General features: G+C 37.9%; 1 protein-coding gene across 4 annotated transcripts in view; it reads right to left on the reverse strand.

Annotated features, from left to right (window-relative positions):
• Window positions 1-24,138, reverse strand: part of KANSL1 (KAT8 regulatory NSL complex subunit 1) — a 174,880-nt gene that overhangs the window by 35,873 nt on the left and 114,869 nt on the right. For all 4 annotated transcript variants that reach the window (XM_067714442.1, XM_067714439.1, XM_067714440.1 and 1 more), the window contains 3 exons: window positions 22,146-22,247; window positions 13,179-13,291; window positions 12,195-12,390 (listed from right to left, as the gene is read on the reverse strand). In XM_067714442.1, coding sequence (XP_067570543.1) covers window positions 12,195-12,390; window positions 13,179-13,291; window positions 22,146-22,247 — 411 coding nt within the window. The remainder of the gene's footprint in view (window positions 1-12,194; window positions 12,391-13,178; window positions 13,292-22,145; window positions 22,248-24,138) is intronic.

The raw sequence follows: 24,138 nt of genomic DNA on the forward strand, positions 1-24,138 counted from the left end.
TAAACCTATAATTTTTTCTATATACAGAGAACTTAAGTTCTTCACACAATAAATTCAATGGTATAGAAGAGCCCCAGAAAACTGGCAGTGGGAGTAAAAGAAAGTCCAACTATTTCAGAGCAAAGGTGTATTAAGTCTGAAAGTTGCTGAAACCCAGGAACTGAATTGGGAACAGCACCTATCAATCTGTCTTCTAGATTTAGAAGTGAGAAAAGGGTTCAACCATCATATGAGCAGCAGAGAGAAGGACCAACAACTAGTGTACTGAGAATAGTGTCCCCTCCCCAGATCCTACCTCAAAATTCATCCCTACCCAGAACCACAGAATGTGACTGTAGTTGTAAATAGGGTCTTTGCAGATGCAATTAGTTTAATATGAAGTACTACTGGATTAGGGTAAGCCTTGAATCCAATGACTGGTGTCCTTATAAGACCATGTGAAAACACAGACACACAGGGAAGGTGATCGTGTGAAGATGGAGGCAGAAATAGGAATTATGCTACTACAAGCCAAGGACTACTAAGGTTGCTTGCAGGAAGTGGCAAGGAAGGATTCTTCCCTAGAGCCTTCAGAGGCCAGCAAGGGCTGACAAACTTGATTTCAATGTCAGACTTCTAGCCTCCAGAACTTTGACAGGAAACTAATTCAGTCAGCTACTAAGTTTTTCCTAGTGATAAATACAAAGTGTAGATAGATCAATTTAGTTTTTAAGAATGACAAAAGGAAAAAACAAACAAAACCCTCAGCATGGGGACTAAAGTAGAACACTGTAGAACAAAGGAAAAGAAAGCAAATCTGAGAAATTCAGAAAAAACATATTTTTGGAAAACTATCTATTAAACAAGTTTGATAAAACAATTAATGAAAACTTTTGGCATCCCTAATAGAGTAAGAGATAACATAGCCTCTACTATAAAGTAACAGAGTAAAGTGAAAGGACAAGATGACATAAAAAGTAAATATAAAATCTAAAAAGAAAAAAGAAAATATCAACCCAAGGTAGCACAATTAAAACCTACACAAGGGCTTCCCTGGTGGCGCAGTGGTTGAGAGTCCGCCTGCCGATGCAGGGGACATGGGTTCGTGCCCCGGTCCGGGAAGATCCCACATGCTGTGGAGCGGCTGGGCCCGTGAGCCATGGCTGCTGAGCCTGCGTGTCCGGAGCCTGTGCTCCGCAACGGGAGAGGCCCACTTACCGCAAAAAAAAAAAAAAAAACAAAACTACACAAAAGGAACTATAGGTTAGAACTGATGATATAGAAAATCAAAACAGGATGTGGACAACAAACTTAGCTGTTTTATTCCTTTGCACTATGGAAGAACCAAAGGGATAAAAACAGTGAGAGAAAAGTTAACAGCTAGCTCACATCTGAATACTTATTATGTGCATTCAAAATGTGCCCGTCACTTCCTGTATCTAATTTAATAATCACAACAATGCTGTGGAGCAGGTAGTAACAGCTAGATAAAAAGGACAGGAAACAATAACACACAGATAATTGGTATACTTAAAAACAGGCAACTACAAACTTAAGGGAATCAAAAACCAAAGCTACTACTGAAGAAAACTTGACAGTGCTACATAAAATACTCTGAAGCACTGTCCCGTGCAGTTTTGCAATGGTAAAGAAGTTCTGTATTAGTGCAACTAAATATGGTAGCCACTAGCCATATGACTACTCAACCCTTGAAATGTGGCTGGTATGAGTGAGGTACTGAACTTTTTATCCTAATTTTAAATAGGTACGTGTGGATAGTGGCTACCATACTGGACAGCATAGAGTAGAACCATTTACCAATATAAAGGAAAGAAACATAGACTGGCCAAAACAAAACAGAATAAACAACTGCTCTCCTCCCCCAACCAAAAGACAGTGGAACAGAGTTTTAAGGGACAGAGGTTATGATCTAAGAACTTGAAACACAGTCAAACTGTTGCTCAAATCACTGAAAAACCACAAATGCAAATTAAAAACTCAATGAACGGGCAAATGAAGATATAAAAAGGACTGTCAACAAACAATGAAATGTTATAACCAAAATAAGCCTTTAAGTCTACTTTCAAAACTGAATATAAAATTAAAAACTATTCTCTATTTAATAAAATCCCCATTAAAATAAGACTTTTAGGAGATTAAAAAAAAACAAAAAACACCCCCAAACCCTGAATCTTTTATGCTGTTTCAAAAAGCATACAGAAAACAAAATATTAAAACTAAATGGATGAGAAATCACATACACTAAATATTAATATCAAGAAAAGTAGAACTGTAAGGCAAGAACAACTACTGGAGACAGGAGCCACAGTCACAAAGAAGATATAAATATATAAAACTGTACTACACACCAATGAAAGTTTTTTTTAAAAAAAATCAACACAATAGACCACAAATATAAGCAGAAACTATAAGAACATCATTTTGATCAAAATGCTATAAAAATCAGTAATTAATAACAAAGGCTTAAAAAGAAAAACCGTTTAGAATCTAAAAACTCAATTCTTAACTCTTGGGAAAAGAACTTAAAAACTCAAAGGCAACTTACAAACAGCAAAAAAAAAAACCCACTTCCTTCACACAACAAAGGCTATGGAATGCTATCCAAAAATACACTCAGAAGAAAATTCAAAAAGTTAAATGCTTCTGTTATTATGTAACAAAGAACAGAAAATAAATTAACCGAGCATTTGAATAAAGGCAGAGAGGGGGGAAAAAACAAGACCACAGGAAGGAGTTAACAGCAAAGAACTGATCTTTGAAATGACCAATAAAATAGAAAAACTGCTGACAAGGTTGATCAAGAAAGAGAAGACAAATATAATGAAGACTGAGAAATGGATATTAACTCCTGATACAGGGATTTAAAAAGTAAGAACGCTTATTAAAATTCTATATGAGTAAATCTGAAAATATGTAACTGATGGAAAATTTTCTGCAGAACAGATGCCAATCTCAGATGCTTTTACCTTGAGTTCTAACAAATTTTAAACAAATTGATCCTTCCTTTAAAATCTTTAAACTTTTCCAGAGCACGGCAAATGATACTCTAAGTGTCCCAATTCATTTTCAGTTGTCCTACATCAAAATTAGTAGTGACCTTCTAAAAGTATTGCCATTCAAACCAGAAATGAGATGTCTCACTACGACCAATTATTTCTTAACACTGTTCTGAAAGTGAATCCAGACAAGGAAAAGGAGTAAGTATATAAAGAGGTGTCAAACTGCTTGCTGATGACAGAAAGCCAACCTAGAAAATTAAAAACAAACAACCAAAACAATGTTAAGAGTTCAGAAAAATGTTCAATTACAAAATAAATACCCAGAAACCAACTCATAAAATAACACTAACAAAAAAGATCTCATTCACATGACCAAAATATCAAGAATGTAGATAACATGTATGAAGAGTTAAATACTGGGATAAAAGAGGAATTCTGTGTTCAATACTGTAATGGCATTAATTCTCTCTGAAGGAATTCCCATTAAAAACCCAATGCAGCAGAAGCAAGAAGAACTACAATCCTGCAGCCTGTGGAACAAAAACCACATTCACAGAAAGACAGACAAGATGAAAAGGCAGAGGGCTACATACCAGATGAAGGAACAAGTTAAAACCACAGAAAAACAACTAAATGAAGTGGAGATAGGCAACCTTCCAGAAAAAGAATTCAGAAGATGCAAGAAACGTTTAACAAAAACTTAGAAGAATTAAAGAACAAATAAACAATACAATAACTGAATTGAAAAATATACTAGAAGGAACCAATGGCAGAATAACTGAGGCAGAAGAACAGGTAAGTGACCTGGAAGACAGAATGGTAGAATTCACTGCTCCAGAACAGAATAAAGAAAAAAGAATGAAAAGAAATGAAGACAGCCTAAGAGACCTCTGGGACAACATTAAACACAGCAACATTCACATTATAGGGGTCCCAGAAGGAGAAGAGAGAAAGGACCTGAGAAAATATCTGAAGAGATTATAGTTGAAAACTTCCCTAACATGGGAAAGGAAATAGCCACCCAAGTCCAGGAAGTGCAGAGAGTCCCATACAGGATAAACCCAAGGAGAAACATGCCGAGACTCATAGTAATCAAACTGGCAAAAATTAAAGACAAAGAAAAATTACTGAAAGCAGCAACGGAAAAAATGACAAATAACATACAAGGGAACTCCCATAAGGTTAAGAACTGATTTCTCAGCAGAAACTCTACAAGCCAGAAGGGAGTGGCATGAAAGGGAAGAAAGAACCTACAACCAAGATTACTCTACCCGGCAAGGATCTCATTCAGATTCGATGGAGAAATCAAAAGCTTTACAGACAAGCAAATGCTAGGAGAATTCAGCACCACCAAACCAGCTCTACAACAAATGCTAAAGGAACTTCTCTAAGTGGGAAACACAACAGAAGAAAAGGACCTACAAAAACAAACCCAAAACAATTAAGAAAATGGTAATAGGAACATACATATCGATAATTACCTTAAACATGAATGGATTAAATGCTCCAACCAAAAGACACAGGCTTGCTGAATGGATACAAAAACAAGACCCATATATATGCTGTCTACAAGAGACCCACTTCAGACCTAGGAACACATACAGACTGAAAGTGAGGGGATGGAACAAGATATTCCATACAAATGGAAATCAAAAGAAAGCTGGAGTAGCAATACTCATATCAGATAAAATGGACTTTAAAGAATGTTACAAGAGACAAGGAAGGACACTAATGATCAAGGGATCAATCCAAGAAGAAGATATAACAATTATAAATATATATGCACCCAACATAGGAGCACCTCAATACATAAGGCAACTGCTAACAGCTATAAAAGAGGAAATCGACAGTAACACAATAATAGTGGGGGACTTTAACACCTCACTTACACCAATGGACAGATCATTCAAACAGAAAATTAATAAGGAAACACAAGCTTTAAATGACACAATAGACCAGATAGATTTAATTGATATTTATAGGACATTCCATCCAAAAACAGCAGATTACTCTTTCTTCTCAAGTGCGCACGGAACATCCTCCAGGATAGGTCACATCTTGGGTCACAAATCAAGCCTCAGTAAATTTAAGAAAACCGAAATCATATCAAGCATCCTTTCTGACCACAATGCTATGAGATTAGAAATCAATTACAGGGGAAAAAAAGTAAAATACACAAACACATGGAGGCTAAACAATACGTTACTAAATAACCAAGAGAACACTGAAGAAATCAAAAAATACCTAGAGACAAATGACAATGAAAACACGATGATCCAAAACCCATGGGATGCAGCAAAAGCAGTTCTAAGAGGGAAGTTTATAGCTACACAAGCCTACCTCATGAAACAAGAAAAATCTCAAATAAACAATCCAACCTTACACCTAAAGGAACTAAAGAAAGAAGAACAAACAAAACCCAAAGTTAGCAGAAGGAAAGAAATCATAAAGATCAGAGCAGAAATAAATGAAATAGAAACAAAGAAAACAATAGCAAAGATCAATAAAACTAAAAGCTGGTTCTTTGAGAAGATAAACAAAACTGATAAACCATTAGCCAGACTCACCAAGAAAAAGAGGGAGAGGACTCAAATCAATAAAATTAGAAATGAAAAAGGAGAAGTTACATCAGACACTGCAGAAATACAAAGCATCCTAAGAGACTACTACAAGCAACTGTATGCCAATAAAATGGGACAACCTGGAAGAAATGGACAAACTCTTAGAAAGGTATAACCTTCCAGAACTGAACCAGGAAGAAACAGAAAATATGAACAGACCAATCACAAGTAATGAAACTGTGATTAAAAATCTTCCAACAAACAAAAGTCCAGGACGAGATGGCTTCACAGGTGAATTCTATCAAACATTTAGAGAAGAGCTAACACCCAAACTTCTCAAACTCTCTCAAAAAATTGCAGAGGAAGGAATACTCCCAAACTCATTCTATGAGGCCACCATCACCCTGATACCAAAACCAGACAGAGATACTACAAAAAAAGAAAATTACAGACCGATATCACTGATGAATATAGATGCAAAAATCCTCAACAAAATACTAGCAAACAGAATCCAACAACACATTAAAAGGATCGTCACCATGATCAAGTGGGATTTATCCCAGGGATGCAAGGATTCTTCAATATACGCAAATCAATGTGATACACCATATTAACAATTTGAAGAATAAAAACCATATGATCATCTCAATAGATGCAGAGAAAACTTTTGACAAAATTCAACACCCATTTATGATAAAAATCCCTCCAGAAAGTGGGCATAGAGGGAACTTACCTCAACATAATAAAGACCATATACAACAAACCCACAGCAAACATCATTGTCAATGGTGAAAACCTGAAAGCATTTCCTCTAAGATCAGGAACGAGACAAGGATGTCCACTCTCACCACTATTATTCAACATAGTTTTGGAAGTCCTAGCCACGGCAATCAGAGAAGAAAAAGAAATAAAAGGAATACAAATTGGAAAGAAGAAGTAAAACTGTCACTGTTTGCAGATGACATGATACTATACATAGAGAATCCTAAAGATGTTACCAGAAAGCTACTAGAGCCAATCAATGAATTTGGTAAAGCTGCAGGATACAAAATTAATGCACAGAAATCTCTTGCATTTCTATACAGTAATGATGAAAAATCTGAAAGAGAAATTAAGGAAACACTCTCATTTACCATTGCAACAAAAAGAATAAAATATCTAGGAATAAACTACGTAGAGAGACAAAAGGTCTGTATGCAGAAATCTATAAGACACTGATGAAAGAAATTAAAGATGATACCAACAGATGGAGAGATATACCATGTTCTTGGATTGGAAGCATCAATATTGTGAAAATGACTATACTACCCCAAGTAATCTACAGATTCAATGCAATCCCTATCAAACTACCAATGGCATTTTTTACAGAACTAGAACAAAAAATCTTCAAATTTGTATGGAGACACAGAAGACCCCGAATAGCCAAAGCAGTCTTGAGGGAAAAAAACAGAGCTGGAGAAATCAGACTCCCTGACTTCAGACTATACTACAAAGCTACAGTAATCAAGACAATATGGTACTGGCACAAAAACAGAAATACAGATCAATGGAACAAGATAGAAAGCCCAGAGATAAACCCACACACCTATGGTCAACTAATCTATGACAAAGGAGGCAAAGATATACAACAGAGAATAGACAGTCTCTTCAATAAGTGGTGCTGGGAAAACTGGACAGCTACATGTAAAAGAATGAAATTAGAACACTCCCTAACACCATACACAAAAATAAACTCAAAATGGATTAGAGACCTAAATATAAGACTGGACACTATAAAACTCTTACAGGAAAACACAGGAAGAACACTCTTTGACATAAATCACAGCAAGATCTTTTTTGATTCACCTCCTGAAGTAATGGAAATAAAAACAAAAATAAACAAATGGGACCTAATGAAACTTAAAAGCTTTTGCACAGCAAAGGAAACCATAAAGAAGACGAACAGACAACGCTCAGAATGGGAAAAAATATTTGCAAACGAATCAACGGACAAAGGATTAATCTCCAAAATATATAAACAGCTCATGCAGCTCAATATTAACAAAACAAACAACCCAATCCAAAAATGGGCAGAAGACCTAAACAGACATTTCTCCAAAGAAGACATACAGATGGCCAAGAAGCACATGAAAAGCTGCTCAACATCACTAATTATTAGAGAAATGCAAATCAAAACTACAATGAGGTATCTAATACCTCACACCAGTTAGAATGGGCATCATCAGAAAATGTACAAACAACAAATGCCGGAGAGGGTGTGGAGAAAAGGGATCCCTCTTGCACTGTTGGTGGGAATGTAAATTGATACAGCCACTATGGAGAACAGTATGGAGGTTCCTTAAAAAACTAAAAACAGAATTACCAGCAATCCCACTACTGGGCATATACGCAGAGAAAACCATAATTCAAAAAGACACATGCACCCCAATATTCATTGCAGCACTATTTACAATAGCCAGGTCATGGAAGCAACCTATATGCCCATCAACAGACGAATGGATAAAGAAGATGTGGTACATATATACAATGGAATATTACTCAGCCATAAAAAGGAATGAAATTGGGTCATTTGTAGAGATGTGGATGGATTTAGAGATTGTCATACAGAGTGAAGTTAGAAAGAGAAAAACAAATATCGTATATTAACACATATATGTGGAACCTAGAAAAATGGTACAGATGAACTGGTTTGCAGGGCAGAAACTGAGACACAGATGTAGAGAACAAACGTATGGACACCAAGGGGAGAAAGCAGCGGGGGTGGTGGTGGTGGTGGTGGTGTGATGAATTGGGAGATTCGGATTGACATGTATACACTGATATGTATACAATGGATGACTAATAAGAACCTGCTGTATAAAAAAATAAATCAAATAAAATTCAAAAAGACAAAACAAAACAAGGCTTTGAATACATTTCAGGGAAGAGAAAAGCACCAAAATAGGAAATATTCAACTCTGTCTAACTATTTGAAATGGTAATTATTTCACCTTCTAATTATGAAAATAAAGCACTATTTAAAAAAAATTAACTTAGAAATCTTAGTATATGTTGTGGTAATCAGAATGCAATGCAATGTGTTACTTTTATTGGCTCACAGACACTGCAACATCTGATAGAGAATTTGCCAAGAACAAAAATGAATTGAAATCCATCATAATTTAAAGACATTCCAAAAATCTCAGTGCAAAATCCAAGCCACATTTGTTTAATAAAAAAACAAAAAACAAGAAACAAAAAAGCAAAAAAACCCAAAAAACCAATTCAGTGGTTATGGAGGAAGTCCTCTCTGAAAGTAAGGCTCTATCATCATTATCTGTTAATCACAGAATATTAAAGTATTTTAAAAAATTCTTTTGACTTGAAGACAGTTTGTAAATAAAATATTAGGGCTTCTACTTCTATTTACTTTATCTCAGCCTTTCAAAATTTATTTTGTATGTGTTTTATAATGCATATATAAAACACTCCCATAAAAGTTTAGAGGCTATTGTCCTAAGCACTGGGTGATTTCTGAGTACTCTGCCACTAGAAAGTAAGCTCCATGAGGGCAAGGACTTTTGTTCACCAATGAAACCCCGGTGTACTGGAACACCGTGGGGACCCAAAACTGCTGAATAAATTTGCTTGGCAAATCCATCACCTCAAAATGGTAGAGGGCAAGGTACTTGCTCAACAGCAAATATCACTGAGCAAGGATCCACTGAAGACACAGTGAGCAACTAAGACAGAGAGAATGGCCTTTGTCTCCAATTTTGGCAGAACTCCAGCAATATTGCTATCATCAGCAAATGGTTTATTTCCCAAACTAAACTTATTTATTTGTCTTATTTTCCATGCAGTTTACTTCTGCATGTCAGAATGATTGTTTTAGACACTGGCATTGGAACCAAAGGGTCTTTAGTATGCTTTGTATGTCTCCCCCTTGTTTTAAACATTTATATGTACTACCTTCAAAAGTACATCAGTTTTGGGGCATGAACAAGAACAAATTACTGTCAACTGCAACAAAGAAGCCTTGCTACTTCACAGATACAAAGAAAGGAATCCAGGAGGCCAATCTATACTTCAGAAAAATTTTATCACACCCTTAGATGTCATGACACCATGGCTAGCAACTGCTGAAACAGAGAAAGGACACTATTTCCCCATGAGGCGATGTTGTTGGTAGGTTTTTGTTAAAAGCATCGAGGGCATGGCCAAAATCTACTTTCTTATACATAACAGTAATATACTGTTTTCTTTGCTTTCCCAATATCAACTCTTCAAAACTGTTCAGAAAATAATTTAGATTTATATGACTATTAATAAAAAATTGATTCAAATGTCAATATGAGAAACCCACCAAATTCTTTTCTGGTATTTTGGTAATTCAGGCAATCTGAGGAATAGACAAGAGAAAAATGGTACAGCCTAATAGTTAATTTTCACTAATAATAATTTCCTTTAAAAAAAAAAAGATCATGGCAAGGGACTTCCCTGGTGGCACAGTGGTTAAGAATCCACCTGCCAACGCAGGGAACATGGGTTCAAGCCCTCGTCTGGGAAGATCCCACATGCCGCAGAGCAACTAAGCCTGTGAGCCACAACTAGTGAGCCTGTGCTCTAGAGCCCACGAGCCACAACTACTGAAGCCTACGCACCTAGAGCTCATGCTCCACAACAATAGAAGCCACTGCAATGAGAAGCCTGCGCACCTCAACAAAGAGTAGCCCCCGCTCTCTGCAACTAGAGAAAGCCTGCGCGCAGCAATGAAGACCCAACACAGCCATAAATGAATGAATGAATGATCATGGCAAAATTATACAGTCCAAATGCATACTATAACAAAAAAAGCCAAGCAGTGAAAATCTACTGTCCAAATATTAATGTTTCCAACAATTATCTCCTCTCCCTTGTCCTCAGTTTTCTCACCAGCAAATATACTGTAATAGCATTATCTTAAGAAACATTCTCTTTCAGTCAAACAGGTTATTTCTCTGTTCTCCTTTACAGAAATACTCTTTGAAAGTGTTATCTATGATGGTTCCCTCAATTCTTTCCATTCCATTCTCTCCTGAACCTGATCCAATCAGAATTTCACTCTTCTACCTCTAACAAAACTGCTTACAAAGGTCTCAAGCAACCCTAGCCCCACGAAATCCTATGGTCAATTCTTAGTCTTCACCTAACTTGACCCATCTGCAGCATCTAACAGAGATGATCATTCCCTCCTTTCTGAAACATTTTCTTCACTTGCCTTCCACATACCACACTCTCTTGGTTTTCCTTCTGCTTCATTGGTCACTCCTTCCCAGTTTCTTATCTTTCACATCTCCAAAGACTTGGAATAAAAAAATGTATCAAGGCTGAATTACAACTGAGTTCCCCACCATTCCCTATTCCCTTCCTCTGCTGCATTTTTCTCCCCAGAACTTAACACTACAGAACATACCATATACTTCATTTTTTTTTTTTTTTTTTGCGATACGCGGGCCTCTCACTGCTGTGGCCTCTCCCGTTGCGGAGCACAGGCTCTGGACGCGCAGGTTCAGAGGCCATGGCTCACGGGCCCAGCTGCTCCGCGGCATGTGGGATCTTCCCGGACCGGGGCACGAACCCGTGTCCCCTGCATCGGCAGGCGGACTCTCAACCACTGTGCCACGAGGGAAGCCCCCACATACTTCATTTTATTGCTTTATTTTCTGTCTCTACCCATTAGATTATTTCATGAGGGTAAGAATTTTTGTCTGTTTTGTTTAGTGTTGTATTCTCAGTGCATAGAACAGATCTAGCTTATTGTAGGAACTCAAAAAAAGATTTGTTGAATGAGTGAATTAATAAAAATAAAAGTGTAAACAGCAAGGGTCATCTTATACTAGTAACTTAGCAGCCAGATACCCCAATAAGCAAATTATATACATTTCAGTTAATCCTGAAACAACCCTATGAGATCTCTGAGGCAGGGTGGGGTGGGGTGGGGTGTTAACATGCCCCAAACACAAACTACTAAGTGGCAGTGCCATGATTCAAACCCAAGTCTGTCCTCTTCAAAGTTAATGCTCTTAATCACTGCATGGTATTATTTTCACTGGAGTACTATTTCGTTGGTTTTGAACTAAATCCAACCCTGCTATTTGAAGAGTCAGCAATCAAGTTTCCTATAGTTGTAAAATAATCTCCATTTCGTCTGTGAAGACAAACATTCGTTTAGTATCATCAACTTAGAAATTTTAATGGAGATTCTTATTTAAAAGGAAAGCATTCCACATTGCCATTTTCAGGGATAACAGTATAAGTGAGAAGACACACTGCTCTCCTTCAAAGTGTTGATGGCAGAACTTCCAACTTGCTCTCTCCCATTTCTATTAAAATCTCAAGCCAATGGTTTCCAAACCTGGCTGAAGAGTCACCTAGGAGCTTTTTGTTTTCTGAAAACAAGATTCCCAGGCCCAACTCCAGAGCAACGAAACCAGAATCTCTAGGAAACAGGGCTCAGGAACCTAGTATTTTTTAAAGCTCTGCAGGAAGCCTTGGTGGTTAGCCAAGTTTGGAAAACACTGGTTAAAAGAACCAAAGCTGGCAAGAAACTAGTACCCTCTATCTGAGCATCTGGCTCACTGTTTAACAGTGACCAAGTCTCACTGGTACTGACCTTCTTGGAAAGAGGCACGATGCTGTTGGGTCGAACAAGCCTCCGTTTCTTACAGCTCAGCACAGGACGTGTTCGGGCTGCCACACAGGTGCCATCAGTTGATGAAGAAACTAGATTCAGTCTTTGCTTTTTATGCAATTGTTCCTCAGCATCAGAGTTGTCACCTGGTATGTGGTCTGCCAAGACAGGCTGAAGACTGCACAAGGGGAAGGAAGAATATTCACTTCTCATAAGACATAAGGAAACAAAGCCTTTAATACTTGTTCAACCACCTCTACTTGCAAATGTTCACAGACACAAACATGTGTTCTAGAGCACACAGAGGTCACCTCTTGATGCTGATGTCTGTTAATCTAAGTGGCTATGCAGTATCTGTGCTTATTTTTAAGGTGCTCTTGGTGGATGTTACTCTACCATGTCTGAAAAATGCAAAAGTCAGTAAGTGAACTCAGGTTCTACTGATTAAGTTCTCTTCTACAACAAAAACATGAATTCTTAAAAGTCTAGAAAATTGCAACTGGTAAGAATATTTTTAATATATATTGAGAATCAGTTCTCCTATGAAACTTGCCTATTAGGGATGTGTACTCATTGTTCACTTGCAGAAGGATTCCTCGATCTTTTATAAATGCAGATTTACAGCCTTTAGGGATCTAATCTGTTCTACAGCAGAGGATTTTATGTAAATATTTCTGAGGAGTTCTACCAAGACAGGACCAATCACAACGATTCATAATAACTTTAGGACTTTAATTTTTCTCCATGCTGAGTCGATTTTAGGCCGCAGTAAGTAACAGGAAAATACATTAGGAGGCTACTTAAAATATACTTGCTACAGTAGGAGGCATGCACAATATTATGAAGTGATAAGGTTTCTGCTTCTTTAAACCAGGGTTACTCCTGGCTAGGGATAACTAAGAGTCTCAAACCCATCTTTAACAAGCCTGCTGAGTATAAGAAGTATGCAGAAGAGATAAAACTTACGTATTAATAACTCCATTGACAGGTCTCAATGCTCCACATGATTTAGTAGACAATGACTCTGAAGGATGACCAGAGGCACCATGGTTTTCCAGTGGTTGAGAAACAGACTCAATCTTAATGAGAAGAAAAATGAAAATATATTATCAACATTTAACCAACAGCACCAGCCTGAAAAGCAGCACCATTTCATTTTAATGAAACACCTAAAATTTCTGATGACCAACTTGAAAAAAACCTCATTTATGGAACACATTTAAGTGTTTCTTGGATTTGTGTTTCCTGGGCTGCAGTCCTCACAAATCCCAAATAAATGCATTTTTTGGCCTTAAAAAAACCAAAACCAAAAAAACCCAAAACACCAAAACCAAAAAAACCCAAAAAACCAAAATCACTCGTATGATTGAGGAAAAAAAAATAATTAAGAGAATCAGCTTTTGAGATTTTGCTTTGGCAAAATTTGGAGAATTTGCTTTGGAGGGAAGGGTTAGGAATTAAGATACTTAACAGACCCAAAGTAGTAAAGTGCCTACTGACAGGGAAATGACCTAATGACTCCATGGAACAGAAGCACAGCAAAACATTATATAGTACCAAGAGTCAAGTTTTCAACCTAAGGGTCAAGGGTACATAAGTTCAGTAGGAAGACAACTAAGAGGAAATTTAAATGTAGTTAATATCTGCTTAACTTCGCAGTGTATGCTGGAAGCTTGTTTCCAGAAAACCATACTCTCTCTCACTTTCTCACTCTATATATATATTTCACCCCTGTGATAAAAGAAATAGAAACAATTAATAAAATGACAATGAATAACTAATAATTACCTAATGCTATCAGGTAGTAACTTTGGACTGTACAAATACAGTTGACCCTCAAACAACTTTTGGATTTGAAGTGCAGGGATCCATTTATACGTGGATATGTTTCAATAGTAAACACTAAAGTACTACACAGTCTGTGGTTGGTTGAATCTGCAGATGTGGAGGAACTGTGGATAGGGAGGGGCTGACTATACATTATACGTGGATTAAATCCCATGTTGTTCAAGAGTCAATTGTATATGCTTACAATATAAAATGAAAAAAGGGAGGTAGGAAAAAAATGTGGAAAAGTTGGAATTTCACTATTTCAAAAGAAATTATATATTTACTAGGCTAAAAGGGGTACGGGCAGCCATGAGATGTCAATCACATGGAGTGTCTGAGGTATTGGCAATAAAGCCACAGCTCAGTTATCCCTCGGCTCTGGGAGTTGTTGGAATACCACAGAATGGCTGTGGTCTTTGTCTCCGCCTTACACTCAAACTGACTTTGGGGTGTTTTGACATCCCCTTTCCTGTAACTGCTACCAGTACATATCAAAGCCAATATTTTGAGGCTGAAATTCTATTTATCAGTATTGTTATATTTCTCTTTTGATCTTTTTACCCCCAAGGAGAAAACACCAAAGGATCTGAAGACCTGAGAACAGCCTCAAGAAAGGACAATACATTGGGAAGCTAATTTTTAAAATTTAATACAAATTATCCAAAAAGTTAGATCAGGATAGACAAGACACATGAGTAAATTACAATGAGTAAACACTGGGAAAGTGTTCTGTCTTCCTTGTTAGATACCCTGTACATTTACTGGTATATCTTGAACAATTATATTAGTCAACACCACCAAAATTATGGTAAATTTGGCTCATGTACTCATTGCCTTAAAAGCCACACTGATTTCCTCATGGAAAGTAATGTGTAAGAGTTATAAAGATGTTCATGTCTTCTGACAAAGTATTTTACTCATCCTTAAAATCTATCTTAAAGAAATAACTCAACAAAACATACCCCCAAATCTTACACACAAAGCTAGTCACTGCAATGATATGGATCAATAACCTAAATGCTTGAGGCATAGTTATAAAATGTGGTACACCAAATCAGAATATTGAAGATAATCATAAAGGAAATTTCCTCTTCCTTTACCCAGAAGAATATTTAAATATAGAAAATAATCGGTAGAAATGATTTTGGAAAGGGGCTAAATTCAAAATATTTTTAATATAATTGTGGTGACTAAAAATATATGTACACAGATAATGACAAGGTAAAAATAGTGTTAAAGAGGCAGAATAGAGACTTCACTGGTGGCGCAGTGGTTAAGAATCTGCCTGCCAATGCAGGAGACACGGGTTCGAGCCCTGGTCTGGGAAGATGCCACATGCCGCGGAGCAACGAAGCCCATGCACCACAACTACTGAGCCCACGCTCTAGAGCCTGGGAGCCACAACTACTGATCCCATGTGCCACAACTACTGAAACCCGCGTGCCTAGAGCCCGTGCTCCACAACAACAGAAGCCACCTCAATGAGAAGCCTGAGCACCGCAACGAAGAGTAGCCCCTGCTCGCCGCAACTAGAGAAAGCCCACATGCAGCAACAATGACCCAGTGCAGCCAAAAATAAATAAATAAAATTTTTTAAAAATGAGGCAGAATAGGACTATTCGAAGTTTTCTTTACATTTAGATAATATTTTTAACATTAAAAAAAAACCCAGATAAACCCAATACCCTCCTGAATGCTAGTGAGGATTTACCATTCAGGAACACCTCAAAAAGCCCAAACAAATATTATGGTATGACAAAGGACAAAAAGATTTAAGATTCAGGTTGCTGTTAACTAGATGTGTGACTCCAGCCATGTTACAGCTTTCCTAGATTTCTGAAGTTCTGGTTTGAATGAAAAAGTTTCCTTTCAACATGAAAACACTGTGACTATGAACTTTTTGGTGTTGATCTGAAGAACTTCTGTCAACTTTATATTCACTTAAAACAACAGCTTTTAGCATTAAATTATGACAGAGATCTGGTTTATATATCTACATGTTTTACAAGGTGCCACGTTTAAGCAATAGGTTGACTCTCATTTGATTAAGATTTATTTTCTAGGGATTATGGAGAACTAACCACCAGAAAACCTGTCAAGACAAACTGTTGCCATTCTTTAACAAAATCTCATTTCAAAACAAGTTTACTTTTCTTGGCTAATAATCTATCCTTGTTTTTCATGCCTACAGATATATAAGTATATTTAAAGGCCATTAATCTTCAATGTGTATTTTATTATTTTTCTTAGAGGAACTTGGAACTTTCCTGGGGGTAATTCAGCCCCAAAATTAAAATAAAAGTCAACAGGCAAAAGGTTATTTAAGCACAGAAATGCTTGTCAAGGATACAGAAGCACACAGCAATTAAGAGCATCAAAGTCAGAGAGGAAACGTGCTTGAATTCCAATCCCAACCATACAAGGAGGCACTGAATATTTAGAAGGATCTGCTTAGAAACCTTGGGATATCCTACATGTAATCACCCTGAGATCTAAAGCAGGGCACTGGGGCAACTAGGTTCATCATTCATTCTCAAATTCAAAGAGCTTAAAATATTAACCCCAATCCTCTAATAGTGTTTCGTCTAGAAAAAGAAAAACACACCTCACAAACACATGTAATTTTATTTAGAGTTTCTTAAATGCATTCACATTGCTTTAAGAAAAAGTGAACACTCCTTATCTTGCAGTCCAAAAGGCTGCAAAGACAGAGTAGAGAAACATTAACAAACACTTCACAAATATTAAATCCACACACTAATTTAAGCCCGATTGTTATTACTGCAGTGGTTTACATCATTAATATTTTCAGGAAACTAAAGCATGACTCAGATATTTGCCATCCAATGGGAAGCTGTAAATAGGAGTTGTTACAGAGCTTCTCTTGAGTTTTATGTGATGTTCAGATACACTCTGAGGGTACATGCATCCCACAGCCAGAAAAGTACAGAAAAGCTGAAGTGAAGTGGTAGGTAGAGTGCTTCTGTAATCCCTCCTTTTTCTAAAGCAGAGCCCGAGGGATTACCTTTTGGGGAAATCTTAAGAGTTAAAGGTAGCAAGCAGGGTTACTGAAGTGATTTTTTTCCTTGACTGAAAGGGTCAGATGTATGGAATAACACAGCAGTGAGATTCTATTTGTTATTCTTATAAAGTAGGCATCTGTTTGATTCATTACTCCACCTTCTTGGCCACAACAATTAAGTGTGACGAAGAGCCTTTAAAGAAAAACTAGATTAAATTAAGGTTTATTTGTGTGTGGGGGGAGATTTTTCTGGGGTCTGAGAACCCATGTTCACTGAATTTGTTTTACTAAAAAGTAGAGAAAGTAAAGGGGTAAAAATCAAAAGGCACACAACTTAAAAACACGTAATAAAATAAATCTCTAGGTGTGTATGCAAGATATGTGTGTATGTATCTTTACTTTAGTCATTCAAGTAACGCCATGCTGTAACTGTTTGAAAATACCATTTTCCTTAGATGCACCATATTTGTTTGTCTAGAAAATTTAACAGTTCTGTTTTGGTTAGTTATTACCTTTCTGACAAACATTATCAAAATGGAAAAAAAAGGCTAACTGAATGTAAGGAATTCAACTTTCATTTCTGGGTCAAAATGCTGTCCATCTCAATGATACCCAGCATAGTCCTGCTTAAAATTACCAAAATACTGCTGGCCCATAAAGAGTATAACAGTCATTTCCATGAACTAGCACCACGGCCAAGAAACTGTGCTAAAGTGGAAGTGGAACTTTCTGAAAATTCCACTTCCACCAAGTTACTTACCTAGGCTTCAATTTCTGCATATGTAAAATGGGACTATGTGCCTCACTTTCCTATGTCTCTATATTGAGGTCAAAATATCACCTGTAGGGCTTCCCTGGTGGCGCAGTGGTTGAGAGTCCGCCTGCCGATGCAGGGGACACGGGTTCGTGCCCCAGTCCGGGAAGATTCCACATGCTGCGGAGCAGCTGGGCCCGTGAGCTATGGCCGCTAAGCCTGAGCGTCCGGAGCCTGTGCTCCGCAACGGGAGAGACCACAACAGTGAGAGGCCCGCGTACCGCAAAAAAAAAAAAAAAAAAAAATATATATATATATATATAAAATCTATAATTATATTAAAACAACTTTGGGAGATTAGGTTTGACATAAATACGCTACCATGGGTAAAACAGACAGCTAGTGGGAACCTGCTGTATAGCACAGGGAGCTCAGCTCGGTGCTCTGTGATGACCTATATGGGTGGGATGGCAGGGGGAGGGAGGTCCAAGAGAGAGGGGATATATATATACACATAGCTGATTCACTTCACTGTACAGCAGAAACTAACACAACACTGTAAAGCAATTATACTCCAATTAAAAAAAAGAAAGTTAAAAACAAAACTTTGAATTATTCGTTTCTAAAAATGCAACCAGCATAATGTTGTTACAAGTCCAGAGACTACTAAACCTAAGATCTGTATTTACCAACACTGTTGAAAATCTTTCTCTAGAATCTAGAGAAATACAGTAATTGCAAAAACAGCCTTATAAGTTCTTACTGTTCAACTTATTTATCCACAGCCCAATTTATTTTAAAAGTCCTAACTGGTCAGTCAGTGTTTTTTAATACTGTGGATCAAACATTCCCCAGACAGTACCTAACCCTCTACTCTCTATCTCAAACCCCTCATGGGGGCCAATGCACCATTCATTGTCCCTGATGACTGCAAAACTTCAAGGAAAAGCACACTGTTCCCATGTAACCAATGGTAGGAAGATTATACCTTGAATGTTTAAAAAGAAAAAGCAATAGCTTACATTTTTGTATGCTTTACTTCTGGGAAAGCATTAGTCCTTCACTTAATAGTTCACTTGGTAACTCCATCAATTCCACAAAGCAAGGAAAGGTAAAAGAATGAGGCTTGGGACTTCCCTGGTGGTGCAGTGGTTAAGAATCCGCCTGCCAATGCAGGGGACACGGGTTCGATCCCTGATCCAGGAAGATCCACACGCCACAGAGCAATTACGCCTGTGCGCCACAACTACTGAAGCCCGCGTGCCCTAGAGCCTGCACACCACAACTATTGAAGCCCATGCACCTAGAGCCCGTGCTCCCCAACAAGAGAAGCCACTGCAATGAGAAGTCCATATGCAGCAACGAAGACCCAATGCAGACCAAAAAAATTTTAAAAAGTGAGGCTTATTTTGCAAATAAAAGCAAACACAAATAATGACGTCATTTCTCAAAAGCCACAGAAGCAATGTTTTTGCTAAAACAAACAAAAAACCTCCTCAATTTCAAATCTATGGAAAGGAAGGATAATGCAAAAACTAATAAAACTGGCTACCTACAGGAGGTGGGAACACAATGGAAAGAAGGTGGAAATAGGAACAGGGCTACAGCCTTTTGTACAGCTTTAATTCTTAGCACAGTAGTAATGTTTTGCATACTCAAAAAATAATAAATATCAACTACTGTGTGTGTGGGCAACAAGAAGTGGAATACTATAGTAACAAAAGAACGTAACTGTATTACAAAATAATTGCATAGTCACACTGAAAGGTGAACTAACCTAAGAACAACTTCGGGGAAATAGCATTTTGACGGTTTATTATAGTGCTAACATACTGTATACAATATTGTACTCTGGTTAGTAAAGATATTTCTCACAGGAGTATGAGCTGGCAATTATGAAACTACTCTATTTGGTACTAGGATTGAACAAATAAGTATCAATAAGGAAGGAGAAAGGCTGTGGTGTTAGACTGGTACTAGTATAAACTCATGGTTTTTAGTGTATATACAGATGGGTAGATAACAAAATATATGTATGTGTATGCATGTAGCAGCATACATATATATATTTACTAGCTTTGTTGAGAAGTCCTAGATAGAAGCAATGACACCAAGTAGCAATGAGCACAACTGGTACCCAGATCTTGGTTTCAAAACCCTGTTCTCCAATAAAAAGAAGCAGGGCTGGAACAAGTAAAATACAAGATGAACCTGGAACATTGTGGGGTGCCAGAAAGTGAGTGTTCAAAAAACAAGGCGGGGGGCATGTTGAAAGGACACAGACGCCAATCTGAAAGGTCCCGATGCCAAAAGTTCAGACAACTGCAACTGAATAACTACTAATAGTAGTAGATTATAATCCATAACGTAAAATTAATATCCATAAAACCATCCTGAAATAAGTAACTAACTGATGGACGAAATAAATGAGGGAGAAAAGACAGCTCTTCCTAACAGAATTCCAATGAACAAATGTAGAAAACAGAAAATCACCATTTAGTAAACACCACAGCAATAATTACTGCAGTAATTTTGCAGGAAAAATCCACCAGTAGATGATAAAACTGTGGATTAAAGTATAATGAGCTGGACATATATACACTACCAAACGTAAGGTAGATAGCTAGTGGGAAGCAGCCGCATAGCACAGGGAGATCAGCTTGGTGCTTTGTGACCGCCTGGAGGGGTGGGAATAGGGAGGGTGGGAGGCAGGGAGACGCAAGAAGGAACAGATATGGGAACATATGTATATGTATAACTGATTCCCTGTTATAAAGCAGAAACTAACACACCATTGTAAAGCAATTATACTCCAATAAAGATGTAAAAAAATATAAAAATAAAAGAAATAAAAGTATAATGAGCAACAGAAAAATGCATAGTATCCCCCCATGAGATAGTCATTCATTACAAAGGGAAAAATACTAACTTTACAGTGGAGAAACCTGGCAGGCATCACATTAACCAAGTGAAAAAGCTATCACCATCATCTTGTACCCCTAATATGGTATACTGAGAAAGGCACAGTATCACTTCTGTGGAATTACTGCAAAAAATGCATAACCTTTAACGAAAAAACATCTGGCAACTCCCTTCTGAGGAACATTACACATAATAACTTACCAATACTCTTGTGTCAAGGTCATGAAAGACAAAAACTGAGGTGCTCTCACACACTGGAAGAGACTTTAAAGAGATATGACAGGGCTTCCCTGGTGGCGCAGTGGTTGAGAGGCTGCCTGCCGATGCAGGGGACATGGGTTCATGCCCCGGTCCAGGAAGATCCCACATGCCGCAAAGCGGCTGGGCCCGTGAGCCATGGCCGCTGAGCCTGCGCATCCGGAGCCTGTGCTCCGCAACGGGAGAGGCCACAACAGTGAGAGGCCCGCTTACCGCAAAAAAAAAAAAAAAAAAAAAAAAAAAGAGATATGACAACTATATGCAATGTGGAAATCTGGACCAAAAAAAGGCGGCATAAATGAGAAAATAAGTGAAACTGGAATAAAATCTGTAGTCTGTATCAACGTTAATTCCTAGTTTTGACACTGAACAATGGTTATGCAAGCTGTTAACGCTAGGGGAAGCAGGGGAAGGCTATGTGGGGACTCTTGTGTACTGCTTTTGCAACTATTGTGTTAAGTCTAAAATCAAATTTCATTCATACACAAATCTAGGAGTTTTCCTTAGATCAAATTACTTAAAACAAGAAATGTTAATACTCATAAAAGCCCGTGACCTTTTGAGAAAAGTAAAAATATGAAAGAAATAAATTAAAAGTGGTCTTGGAATTCAGAAAGAAAAGAAATTAATTTTGGTGTTCAGAGAAATAGGAAAAAGGAAGGAATTATGAAGAGAGATTTGAGCTAGGCTCTAAGGAAACAGAAGATTACAAAAAATGACAGCTTTATCCTCATTACAGAATTAAAGGGGGTAACTCAAACAGCATTTTCAACATCTTTGTGAGTTAAACCTCTAGTCCGACCTTTCCATTTTATAGTGGCCCAGAAAGGTTACCTTACTTATCAAAGTTATCAGAGCCACATGGTCTCCTAATTCCCAGGAATATTCCATAATGTCACACTTGCTCTGGCTGTGCTGTCTTGAGAGTTAGAAGCTGCTTTTAAATTTTAAAGTCAGCTACACAACTGCTCGAGGGGCCCTGTGGTGCCCTATTCGGGAATTCAGAGCCTAAAATGCCAGAGGTGATAAAAGGGGATACAACCCCTTCGTTCAGCCAATGCAAGGATCCTTATTACAGAGAATAAACTATGCTGAAGCTACACCCCAAATTCTCACTCATTTTCCCTTTTCTGTCTTTTATACTTACCAATTTATCATTCCCATGATCTGTCTTCACCTCAGAACTAAGTGGAAGAAATAAGTCTGTTGTGTGCTCTGGGGGAGGCGCCTCTCCAAGAACTATCAACCCCTGCAGGACAGAGAGAAAAACAGCTTAAGTGGTGTAAGTTACAAATTTAATTTAGTAGTTAATATCAAGAGTTAGGGGCAGGGTGGGTCTGGTTTACCAGAGGCCTTTTCCTTTATCCTGTGGTTCTGAAACAAAATATACCACCAGCAGCTTTGCTCTTCCAAGAGTGATTTCAACAAAAGGCCCTAGCAGTAGCCATGAATACAGCCTAAGACTCAAACCCAAGCTTCCCCTTTCTTCCACTTGAATGTATGGACCTACATGGCTTGTAGCATCTTTTATTCACATCTTCCAGATCTGGGATCTTTATCAGAGTATGGTATTTTACACTATATCACCAACCAGACTATACCATATTAACAATAGCAATGCAGTTTTTCTACTTAACTTGATCAAAAATGTGGCTTAAGGATGACCAAACTAGAAGTGCTACAATTATAAATGATGAGCTAAACCAACTATCTCTGAGCAACCACAACCACCGGGTGAAACAAAGGTGGAACAGTCTCTACAGCCAGTATCTTAGAAACCAAAAACTTAAAACTGTTCCAAAGACACCTGTTTCTCACAAGCATAAGCAGTACTCCAGATTAGGTTCCTGCTTGACAATTTCAAGCTCAGATTTTACATTCACCTCAGAAAATAAAAAATGTAAAAAGAAATTTTAAATGACTCCACAAATCCTCTCCGTAGCCAGCACGGGCCCAGCTTGGTGAAGACAGAAGTTAGCTTACTATGAAAAATAAACAAAAACCACAGACATGAATCTCCCATCAACGCAAGTAGAAGTGACCAAAATCCAGTTATGACACTGTGTAACAAAAAGACTGGGATGCAGGTGCTCTTTGGTTCTCTTTCTCTGGTCTAGAAAATAAGGAGATCTGACTGATAAGAAGCTCTTAATGGAAATTTTGTATTAGAATCACTTGGGGGAAACCTTATCAAACTATACTTGCCCAGGTCCAACATCAAATCTACTCAGAATCTCTGGTAGGTAGGGAGGTAGGGAGGTAGGGAGCTGGGTATTCTGTTTTTAAAAAGCTTCCCTGGTAAGTCTTAATGCAAGCTCTAAACTGAAAAATACTAGACTCAATCATCTTGACTCAGCATCAGAATCCCCCAGAGAACATCCTAAAATGTTCTATCAACAGATTTCCGGGCCTAAAAACTTTGACTTATCAATTTGAGCTCCCTAGGCCATTATGACATAGGCTCTTGTGAGCCAATGAACCAAATGATCCTGTCCCTGGGGTTATTTCTAATACAAAAATCTCCGTGAAATAGGAGATATAAGAGATTGGGGGTCCAGTGGTGGTTAAGAGGGACCGATGGAATTTTACCTCAGTTTAAAAGGGAAGAAAAACAGGACACACACACCCCCCCCCCCCACCCGTAAGAGAAACAACAAGTTTCCTATTCTGGAATAAGACTATACCTAGGCTATGTAGAAAATGAAGCAGAGACTCTGCAGAAAGAGGGAGAGGTTATTAAGAAAGCAAGAAACATTTGCCCTAGCTTTCAAAATGGGGTTTCTCTGGATAAAAGAACTTCTTTTTCACTGTTGTGGCCTCTCCTATTGTGGAGCACAGGCTCCGGACGCGCAGGCTCAGCGGCCATGGCTCACGGGCCCAGCCGCTCCGCAGCACGAACCCATGTCCCCTGTATCAGCAGGCGGACTCTCAACCACTGAGCCACCAGGGAAGCCCTGGCTAAAAGAACTTCTGCAAAATATTTTCTTGTTTCAATCAGAAGCATAAAACAGACCTCACAAACTTTTCCATTTCAAAGTAAAAACTGTTTGTAAAAAGCAGCTATTTTGTACAACATTCCCTTCTCAGAATATTGCATTCAACATCTTCTCTGCTTAAGAGCCTAAACCACCTCCCCATCT

This window comes from Pseudorca crassidens, chromosome 19, assembly GCF_039906515.1.
Source record: "Pseudorca crassidens isolate mPseCra1 chromosome 19, mPseCra1.hap1, whole genome shotgun sequence".
NCBI classification, from domain to species: domain Eukaryota; kingdom Metazoa; phylum Chordata; class Mammalia; order Artiodactyla; family Delphinidae; genus Pseudorca; species Pseudorca crassidens.